The following is an 11,121-nucleotide window of genomic DNA, read 5'->3' as shown; positions in this document are numbered from 1 at the left end:
TGACTAAAATAAATAATATATCATATAAAAGATATTATAAATGTCAAGGTTAAAATAGATATTGCCAAGGTAAAATGGGGGAGAATGCGTATTATTCAAAGTTGAGGGGAGTTTGATTTTGAAAGTAAACTTGAAGAGGGAAAATGATTTTCACCCATTTAAATTTAAAAAATTAATAATATTTTATTTTTTTATTTTTTTAAATGAATTCAATAAAATATCAAATCGATCTCTTTTGTATTTCTTATCAACTTTATTTACTTAATTAAATATATAAATATTAAGAAAAATTTCACATAATCTAAGAAAATTATTGCTGTCACAACAATAAGAAGTTAATAATGGATTATAAATTAAAAATGATTAAAAAATCCATTTCTAATTATATAACAAAATTAAAGAGAAATATATCATTATACTTCATAAAAATATACTATATACATAAAAATTATATTTAATTTTGATTTAGGTCAAAAGTAAGGCAAAGCGAAACAGGAACACTGATTTACCATTGAACTCTCTTATCTTTCATTCATTCACTGGTATCTTTCGGCTTCCCACTCGAACACTCACCTCTGCAGAAGTTGAACTACAAACACAAACCTAACCAAGTAACAATTCTTTACTCTCAATATTTTCCTCTTTGACTTATGTTTTTGTTGCTATGCATAAATCCAGGGGGGAGCGAGCCTTCTGTTCGGGTTCGGCCGAACACTTCACGAAAAAATATATTATTTATACATAATTAAAATTATTTTTTTATGTGGTTATAGTAGGTGTTGAAAAGCTTTCTTTCAATATGGAACCTTTGTTGAAATCTGACTCCGTCTCTGCTGATAAATAAATCAATCAACGAGTGACTAGTTAATTTATTGTTTTCTCCGAAAATATAGACCGAGTAATTGGTGACCTGGAACTGGAAATGGATGAAGCAATGACTTTGTATTTGTTTATTTAGTAATAGAGTAGTAAACTAGTGGATTTCCTCACTGCTATGCACTTTATTGTTGTACACTCATTATTCATTAAGATTGAATATTGGTACTTTAGATAGGGATTTTGTTCCTCTTTGGGAACTGCAGCGCCTTATTGAGGAATGGTTGATTATCAAGTATGCAAATTGATTATCGTTTCCTATAGTTGCTGATGCACAACAAACGTTGCTTATTGTTATATAAATCGTGTAGTTAAATTAACTCAGTAGGCTCATGTGGGCAGGGTTTGTGAGTAAATGCTAGGTTGTGTTGTATGAGAATATGCCCTTGGACCACCTCTAGCGTTCCAAGTTGCCAGGAATGTATGTACATGCTAGAAGGACCTGGAACATGAATGTTACCCAGTCTCTTAAAAACTGTCAGTGGGTGAGTGTCAAATTCTCCGCAAGTAGTGTTTTTTTGGAGAATCCGACACGGGTCTCGCATCGAAAGTAAAGAGTTTGCGCAACTTTGATTTAAACAGATTAAGGTACTAACAAATAGATCCAATGTTATTTCCTTGTTTACAACATGGAGTCCAGTCATTTTGCAAATAGATTAAAAGATTCTTAAGATACTTGTTTTAACACATAGGAGTTGTAACTTGTAACTTGTGAAATAGGTTCTTATTTCTTACAGGCTGCTGACCTGAAAATCCATAGCAAAGACTTCTATGAGACGTTCTATTTTTCCTTAGAAATGTATTCGTTCTAGAAGGGAATCAAAAGAAGATAAAGTGACCAACGTATAAAAGAAATTGATTCATCATCTATAACGTCTATCCATTTGGGGGCTGGGGTAATACATATGATGCTATGCAATTTGTGCGACCAGATGTCCATATAATATGCATGGGATTAGCCGCTTCAGTGGGATCTTTTATTCTGGTTGGAGGAGAATCAAATCTTCTCAAACTCACTCAAAAAGGTGCTGAGTTGGTATCCCATTGTAAGTAAGGATTCTTGTGGTTGCGAACGGGTGGAAGACTAAGTATGCAATATGTTCTTTTGTGGCATTAAGAAAAAATTCAATTTCTGACAAAAATGAAGCTCCCTATTTCTGATACATTGAGACAAATCTCAATTTGAAAAACTGGTGTATTCTGCAATTGCGTGGCAGTTATTTTTCAGTTGTACCAATTATTTGATACTGCAATTTTTCTCCATTTGGTATTACTGGTGGTCTTAGAGATGCTATTTGCTTTTTTTTTTTTTGGTGAACAGAGATGCTATCTGCATTTTCAATTGCGCTTGTTGAGGAAATGAAGTTAACCGTTCTTCATGGACTAATACCTGAGGAATAACGAAGGAATTCTAAGGAAATGCATAATCATTCCAAGCCTCATTCTAGAACTATATTTTCTTCGTTGTTATTTGTCTTGCATAGGGTACTGGATAAGAAAACACTGATAAAGAAGTCAAAAAAAGAAGAGCTGATGTCCCTGTAATTCAACAGAACCATTATGAACTTGAAATTTGGAAAATGGGATAATTTCATGCCATAACTATGTTTTCTCTCCATTATCTTGTTTAGCTATTACATGGAGTTTCTCTTATGTTAAGTTACAATGATTTTGATCTTTTAGAGCAATGGAGTTACAACACAGCCAAAGGCTGAAGCTTTGGGCCCCACCTTTAGAAGAGAAATGCCTGAGAAGCTTCCCTTCAGCATTTGGAATTGTTCCACGAAGGAGAAACACACTGAGAAGTTCTATTGTCTCTTCCTTGAAATTGAATAATTTTGGTCCATCGGCACCAAGATTTTGGAGGTCCCAATTGGTGGTATTCACATTTCTCTACTTCTATTTGTTTTATTTGAACGTCATCATCGCTGTTAATCTGTATTACATGCTCATATTCTTCAAGATCCCTGCTTATGACTATGGACTGTTGTAACAGGTTCCTGGTCTCAGACAAAAGGGACCAAAAGCTTCGAAGTTAGAAGAGTTGCTCAAATTTGGCAATGGAGAGAATGATGAAGGAGATGAATCTGAATCTGATTCTGATGGAGGTCATAAGCAGGATGATGACTTTCATATGGATGAGGATGAAAGGCGTGAATGGAGGAGGAAGATAAGAGATGTCATAAAAATGGCTCCTGATGTTGAGGAAGAGGTAGATCTTGTTGAGAGACGAAAAAAGATGCAAAAGCTTTTGGCTGATTACCCTCTTGTTGTTGAAGAGGAAGACCCTGATTGGCCAGAAGATGCTGACGGGCGAGGTTTTAACTTGGATCAATTCTTCAATAAGATCACTATCAAGAATGTCAAGAAAGATGATGATGATGAAAATGATGACAGTGACAATGAATTGGTATGGCAAGATGATGACTATATTCGTCCAATTAAGGACTTAACTACTGCAGAGTGGGAGGAGACTGTCTTTAAAGACATCAGTCCTCTTATTGTTCTTGTTCATAATCGCTACAAAAGGTGATCTTGCCACCCCTTTACATTTCTCATTATCGATGTAGCCTTTGACTTAGATGTGAAATGCAGTTCTATTAGTTGTTAGTTAGGGGCACTTTCTTCCGCTGCTATTTCTGTCATGCTTCTGTTTTGTTTCTTGTCCATGTGCGTGAAAGTTACAATCTACTTGCTCATACCTGCTCCTCTGAGAGTCGGGGTTACCTGCTGTCTTCATTTATGTGTCTTGCTTCAATTAGACAATCAAATTTTTATACTAAACAGCAGCTTGCATATGCCCATCATTCACTAGGTTTCTTTACTCTTCATAGTACTAATATATACCTTTTGGAAGTCTCTCCACTGATTCACAATTAGGCCAGGAAAAAGGTCACATGTGCAGTGAACTAAAATTAATCGGTGCGCGCTGTTGAATTAGAGTTCTCAAACAGTCCCTATCAGCTTAACCAAGAACGACACTAAGTTCACTAATGTTTTTGCTTACACTCTGATAATAGCTTCCTAAATGTCAATTCTTATGTGGAAGTGGCCTAGTAAACTTGTATTATAAGAGTTCTTCCTCAATATATTGGAAGATTTTGGATTCCAGAAATAACATTTCTAGAAGAGAGAAGCATAACTTGGTTCACAAAAGACATTACATTTTTCATGATGGCAATCCGTATCCTGTATACTCCCTTCTGTTCTTCCTTTGAGAATTGAGACATGTTCATTTGACAAAAAACAACTTTTTTCATTTATTTAAGGGATTTTTCCTATCATAGAATTGGTTACTGGCTGAGCCTTAATAAACAGAGACCTAAAGTAGGTTTTCGAGAAAGACGTGCACGAAGGGCTGCAGTTCTTCATCTAGACACTTGTGGTGTTTAGGAGAACATTATCTTATGAAAGTTGTGTGCTACATGCAGGCCTAAGGAAAATGAAATGATATGGGATGAATTGGAGAAGGCTATCCACATTATCTGGAATTGCAGGCTACCATCGCCAAGGGTTAGTTAAACCATTCAACTTTAACCAATTATATTCCAAACACACTATTGATAGTTTGTTCTCCCTCTAGTCTGTAGCAATTGATGCTGTTGTTGAAGTTGACTTGGTGTCTGCTTTGAAAGTCTCTGTTTTTCCCGAGCTCATCTTCACTAAAGCAGGGAAAATCTTATACCGTGAGAAAGGTTAAGGTCTACCTTATGGAATATTGCTTTTGACCATTGTGTCTTTATCTCAAATCCTCATTCTATATCTAACTTTTTTCACTGTTATCCTTGAGTAGCGAGCCGAACAGCAGGTGAGTTGTCCAAAATGATGGCATTCTTCTATTATGGAGCTGCCAAGCCACCTTGTCTCAGTGGCATCGAGAATTCTGAAGAGTTAATACCTACAATCTGAGCAAGAAATTATCATGGTAGATGAGTCTTCAGATCTGTTTAAACTATAATTTTAATAGCTTCACCGTGTTCTGAATTGTCATGACTTTAATACTGATCCTACAGGTGCAGCAATGAGCGTTGGCTGTACAATCAGTCACTAAGATGGCGCTGCAGCTCTTGGTGGTGTTTTATCTGGTGAGAAGATGGGAGGTTTCTTGTGCTCTCTTCAAGATTAAATAGGTGCATTGCTCGTTCCTTCGGTTCTTATTCTAGTGTGGTGGCCCTATTCAGTTTCAATACAGCAAACTCTTATCACTGCAAGCAGCTTCAGCCTTCCAGGTTGAAAGTGTTGGTAACTGAAATGACATGCCAACATTTCTTCAACTTTTCGAGTACATATCTAGCTAGGAAGCAAAAGTTTATTTCTCAATCCTCTTCCAAAATCATTTTAGATTGGGTTTATTATCATTTTGTAATGAGACTTGCCCTTGACAGCCTGTATTTGTAATAGTACCGTTGTCTCTTTTCAAACTTCCATGGAAATACAAACAACAAAGTATATAATATATCTTTTCCAACTGTGTACACACACTATTGAGGCAAAAAATAATTCGGACCGACGATTTCTGGCGAAAGGGTACATGGCTATATAAATCACTTTCACAAAATTAGTGCTTGTCTGAGATTAGGAAAAGATATATATCAAGCATATTCAATACAGACATGATATTAGAGACTTTAAGAGTACCCAAAAGGCCAAAAGAATCATATCCAAACAACTCCCAAACTAGAATATGAACTGGGACTGTACAGCTGAGATATGTTCTCACAAAATCTATGCCACTAATTCCCATGTGGCAAAGAATCAAACTTACACATTTCACAGCTCTTAATTTCCACAATGCAATCTTACCAAATGAAGAAACCGTAGTTCATAAACAAGAGATCGGAATATTCTAAGGCAAGAATTGCATATCTCCATATTCTTTTTATAAATAAATGTTTGTGATTTTACACTTCCATATACACATAACTTTATAAAGATCCACAAGTCAACAATTGTTCTAAGTTGTAACTAGTTATTCTTCAATACATTCGTTTCACATGGTACGAACAATCTTTTCACACCAAACATAGATCTTTTTCTTTTTTTACAAAATATATATATAAATTTATGGATGAAGCTTTACATTTTAAAAAGTTGAAATCATAATTTGAAACTCCAAATCATGCTTTTCGAAAAACTTGGAATTAGAAATCATGATCCTAAACCACATATTCAAACACTATTAAAATCATAACTTCATATCAAATTCCCAAACTCAAACTAAGTTTTGCTTCAAATTGTAAGACATGTTCTCTTCACTCTTACCTTATACGAAAAAATACAAAAGAGTTGGGCATAAAATTCCCAGTTTATACAAGTCTAAATTGCGCCGAAATGGATACTTATTTTATATGTCACTCAATATTTCACACTATCTTGACTTTAAATAGAGAGACCATATTACTACTATATATATATATATATATATATATATAAAAGCGTGAATGGCAGCTGCAAGCAGGCAGCTGACGGTTGACATGCTTGCTTTCAGCGGTCTGGTTGCTCCGTAATTTTACTATTTCACCCCTAATTAATTATTATATGATATTTACGTATTAAAAAATAATAATATTTAATAAAAATATTATAAATATTTATAAAATAAAATAGACATTTATGACATGTTTGTTTCAGTTGCCTGCAATTTTACTATATGACCCATAATTAATTATTATGAGTCAACCAAATATTTAAAATTAATAATATTTATTCTAAAAAAAATTATAAATATTTATAAAATAAAATAGACATTTATGACATGGTTGTTTCAGTTGTTTCAACTGCAATTTTACTATATAACCCATAATTAATTATTATGAGTCATCCAAATATTTAAAAATTAATAATATTTATTCTAAAAAGGGTAAAATAAACATAAAATGATAAATTAACTATTGATTTTAAATTAATTTGACATCTTATATGAGGTCCACTTAATTTTTTTTTCACAAGTATTTTTATAGCAATTTTGCTTTACCACTTCGAATTAGTTATTATGAGTCATTCAATATGTATCAATTTTGTTACTTCAATCGTAATATTTTGTTGACTCTCAAAATTATATCAGTATCACTTAAATTGAAATAGAAAAGAATATTATAAATCACAATAATTAAAAATTTATATTACTTTTAAAATATAAACTGACTATCAATACAATTACAATTGCAAACAATTTAAAATAGTACAATACAACGGCAAAAAAGTATTATAAATTACAATAGCTAACAACTTAAAAAATTTAAAAATATATTAAAAATATAATTAATTATTTTATTTTATTTATATCACATAAATTGAGATAAAAAATAACATATATTGGGTCCGTGCTGGCACGGGCCTTCCACATCTAGTATAGAAAGATATATAGAGTTGCTATGTTTTAATTCTTACTGATTTTCCATGATTACGACATAAAGTAAGCCTGTCAAATGGGTCGGGTTAACTCGGCCCGCCCGACTCACTAAACAAACCCGGCCCAATTTGATCCGGCTTGATCAGTGAACGGGCTATAGGATACCGGGTCTGAGTTGGGTTAATTTTTTTTTTGAAGGCCCGGTTAATTCGGCCCGGATCAAAATCGGTTCAGGCCCGCTGGTTAAGTTTTTTTTTTTAAAATCGGATTTTTTAATTTATATATTATATAAAGTATATAACTATATATATAGTGTGTATATATATTATAGTATATATATTATGGTATATTTTATTTAAAGTAATACGTATATATTGAATGTTATTTATATATGTGTGTATATTTTCTAAAGTAGTATATATTTAACGTATACATGTGTATATGTTTTATAAATTAGTATATAATTATATATATAGTGTGTGTGTATATATTGTAGTATATATATTTTAGTATATGTTTTATTTAAAGTAGTAGTACATATATATTGAATGGTACGTATATATGTGTATATATCTTCTATAGACGTATATATTTAATGTATACATGTGTATATGTTTTATAAATTAGTATATATAACTATATATATAGTGTGTGTGTATATTGTCGTATATATATATTGTAGTATACGTTTTATTTAAGGAAGCACATATATTGAATGATACGTATATATGTGTATATATTTTCTAAAGTACTATATATTTAACGTGTATATATGTGTTTATATTTTCTAAAGTAGTATATATTTATCGTATACATGTGTATATGTTTTATAAATTAGTATATAACTATATATTTAGTGTGTGGATATATTGTAGTATAAGTTTTATTTAAAGTAGTACATATATTGAATGGTACGCATATATGTGTGTATATTTTTTAAAGTAATATATATTTAACATGTACATGTGTATATGTTTTATAAATTAGTATATAACTATATATATAGTGTGCGTATATATTGTAGTATATATATATTGTAGCATATGTTTTATTTAAAGTAGTACATATATATTGAATGATACGTATATATGTATATATATCTTCTATAGACGTATATATTTAGCGTATACATGTGTATATGTTTTATAATTTAGTATATAACTATATATATAGTGTGTTATATATTGTAGTATATATATTGTAGTATATGTTTTATTTAAAGTCGTACATATATTGAATGGTACGTATATATGTGTATATATTTTCTAAAGTAGTATATATTTAACGTATAAATGTGTATATGTTTTACAAATTAGTATATAACTATATATTTATTGTGTGTATATATTGTAGTATATATATTATAGTATATTTTAGGGATAATACCCATGAAAATACCTGAAGTTTGACCGGATTACCAGTTGAGCATACTGAACTTTGTGGGGGTCCTATTACCCCCCAGATTTTTTTTTTTTTCGTATTTTAATGGCATATATCTGTCACTTGGCACACTGCGTGTGATTCACGCGCATTGAGCGCGTGAACAGTGTTAAAAACATTTTAAAACTCTTTTTTTTTGCTAAACAACTCCTTAATTTTATAATTATTTAAAGTTTTATATTTTTATTTATTTTTTCATTCTTCTTTCTTCTTTCTTCAACAATGGTTGCTCCATTGTTGAATTGAAATTTAATGAAACTCAATGGTTATAATTTAATGAAACTCGCTAATTGAAACTCAATGGATGATTCGGAAGATTCAAACTCGAAAACTTGCTAATTTACTTCCGAGTTTTATTAATGGAAATTGAATCTTCCGAATTCCATTAACGGAAGATTGAATAGCTTCATACATGAAATTAAATTTTTCGAATCTTCCGAGTTCCATTAATGAATTTTCTGAATCTTCTGAGTTCCATTAATGGAAATTGAATCATGAAATTAAATTTTTTGAATCTTTCGAGTTCCATTAATAAATTTTCCAAATCTTTCGAGTTCCATTAATGGAACTTCAATCTTCCATTGATGTTTCAATTAGTGAGTTTCATTCAATTAGCCAGTTTCATTGAATCTTTCATTAATGGAACTCGCTAATTGAATCTTCCGAGTTTCAATGGAAAATTAATGGAAGATCTCATTCAATTATTTGAAAAAACTTTCTTCATAATCTCAATGGAATCATTTGGAATATTTAATATGGTTGTAATGGTGACAAAATGCTGAAAAGTGATAAAATGGAGAAGAAACGGCGCGTGTACCACACTTCCCACCGATAAAACTGGGTATACATTTTGAGGGGAAGATTAATTCCACTTTAAAAAAGTTCGGGGGGAATTAATTCCAATTAAAAAAGTATAGGGGGTAATAGGACCCCAGCAAAGTTCAATATGCTCCACTGGAAATTTGGTTAAACTTCAGGTATTTTTGTGGGTATTATCCCTATATTTTATTTAAAGTAGTACGTATATATTGAATGATACGTATATATGTGTGTATATTTTCTAGAGAAATATATATTTAACATATACATGTGTATATGTTATATAAATTAGTATATAACTATATATTTAGTGTGTGTATATATTGTAGTATATTTTTATTTAAGTAGCACATATATATTGAATGATACGTATATATGTGTATATATTTTCTAAAGTAGTATATATTTAACGTATACATGTGTATATGTTTTATAAATTAATATATAACTATATATTTAGTATGTGTATATATTGTAGTATATGTTTTATTTAAAGTAGTACATATATTGAATGGTACGTATATATGTGTATATATTTTTTAAAGTAGTATATATTTAACGTATACATGTGTATATGTTTTATAAATCAGTATATAACTATATATTTAGTGAGTGCATATATTGTAGTGTTTATACACTGTAGTATATGTTTTATGTAAAGAAATATATATATTGAATTGTACGTATATATGTGTATATATTTTCAAAAGTAATATATATTTAATATATACATGTGTATATGTTTTATAAATTAGTATATAACTATATATATAGTGTGTGGCTATATTGTAGTATATGTTTTATTTAAAGTAGTACATATATTGAATGATACGTTTATATGTGTATATATTTTCTAAAGTAGTATATATTTAACGTATACATGTGTATATGTTTTATAAATTAGTATATAACTATATATATAGTGTGTTTATATATTGTAGTATATGTTTTATTTAAAGTAGTACGTATATATTGAATGGTACGTATAGTATATGTTTTATTTAAAGTAGTACGTATATATTGAATGGTACATATATATGTGTATATATTTTCTAAAGTACTATATATTTAACGTATACATGTGTATATGTTTTATAAATTATTATATAACTATATATTTAGTGTGTGTGTATATATTGTAGTATATGTTTTATTTAAAGAAGTACATATATTGAATGGTACGTATATATGTGTATATATATTCTAAAGTATTATATATTTAACGTATACATGTGTATATATTTTATAAATTAGTATATAACTATATATATAGTGTGTGTATATTGTAGTATATATATTGTAGTATATGTTTTATTTAAAGTAGTAGTACATATATATTGAATGGTTCGTATATATGTGTATATATCATCTATAGACGTATATATTTAACGTATACATGTGTATATGTTTTATAAATTAGTATATATAACTATATATATAGTGTGTGTATATATTGTAGTATATATATATATATATATATATTGTAGTATATGTTTTATTTAAAGTAGTACATATATTGAATGGTACGTATATATGTGTATATATTTTCTAAAGTAGTATATATTTAACGTATACATGTGTATATTCTTTATAAATTAGTATATAACTATATATTTAGTGTGTGTGTATATTGT

At 29.9% G+C, this 11,121-nt stretch overlaps 1 protein-coding gene across 3 annotated transcripts; it reads left to right on the top strand.

Annotated features, from left to right (window-relative positions):
* The first annotated feature begins 457 nt into the window (after nucleotides 1–457).
* LOC107867659 (thioredoxin-like fold domain-containing protein MRL7L, chloroplastic) lies at nucleotides 458–5,332 on the top strand. 3 transcript variants are annotated; one of them, XM_047406026.1, is made up of 8 exons: nucleotides 458–611; nucleotides 2,198–2,417; nucleotides 2,560–2,755; nucleotides 2,873–3,405; nucleotides 4,308–4,389; nucleotides 4,460–4,571; nucleotides 4,670–4,801; nucleotides 4,941–5,332. In XM_047406026.1, the coding sequence occupies exons 2-7, from the start codon at nucleotides 2,296–2,298 to the stop codon at nucleotides 4,783–4,785; spliced, it is 1,161 nt and encodes a 386-aa protein (XP_047261982.1). In that variant the 5' UTR covers nucleotides 458–611; nucleotides 2,198–2,295; the 3' UTR covers nucleotides 4,786–4,801; nucleotides 4,941–5,332. The 3 variants fall into 3 exon arrangements, with proteins under 3 accessions (XP_047261982.1, XP_047261981.1, XP_047261983.1); XM_047406025.1 differs by having other exon boundaries at nucleotides 4,890–5,332; XM_047406027.1 differs by lacking the exon at nucleotides 2,198–2,417 and having other exon boundaries at nucleotides 4,890–5,332.
* Nucleotides 5,333–11,121: the final 5,789 nt, after the last annotated feature.

This window comes from Capsicum annuum, unplaced genomic scaffold, assembly GCF_002878395.1.
Source record: "Capsicum annuum cultivar UCD-10X-F1 unplaced genomic scaffold, UCD10Xv1.1 ctg83108, whole genome shotgun sequence".
NCBI classification, from domain to species: domain Eukaryota; kingdom Viridiplantae; phylum Streptophyta; class Magnoliopsida; order Solanales; family Solanaceae; genus Capsicum; species Capsicum annuum.
This window is presented reverse-complemented; position numbering and strand designations above follow the sequence as displayed.

Excerpts from the sequence above, each read along its gene's own strand:
- LOC107867659 (XM_047406026.1), top strand. The coding sequence starts at position 2,296 with ATGCATAATCATTCCAAGCCTCATTCTAGAACTATATTTTCTTCGTTG. Across the intron at positions 3,406-4,307 it reads GTTCATAATCGCTACAAAAG|GCCTAAGGAAAATGAAATGA; the intron begins GTGATCTTGCCA and ends TGCTACATGCAG. Across the intron at positions 4,390-4,459 it reads GCAGGCTACCATCGCCAAGG|TCTGTAGCAATTGATGCTGT; the intron begins GTTAGTTAAACC and ends TTCTCCCTCTAG.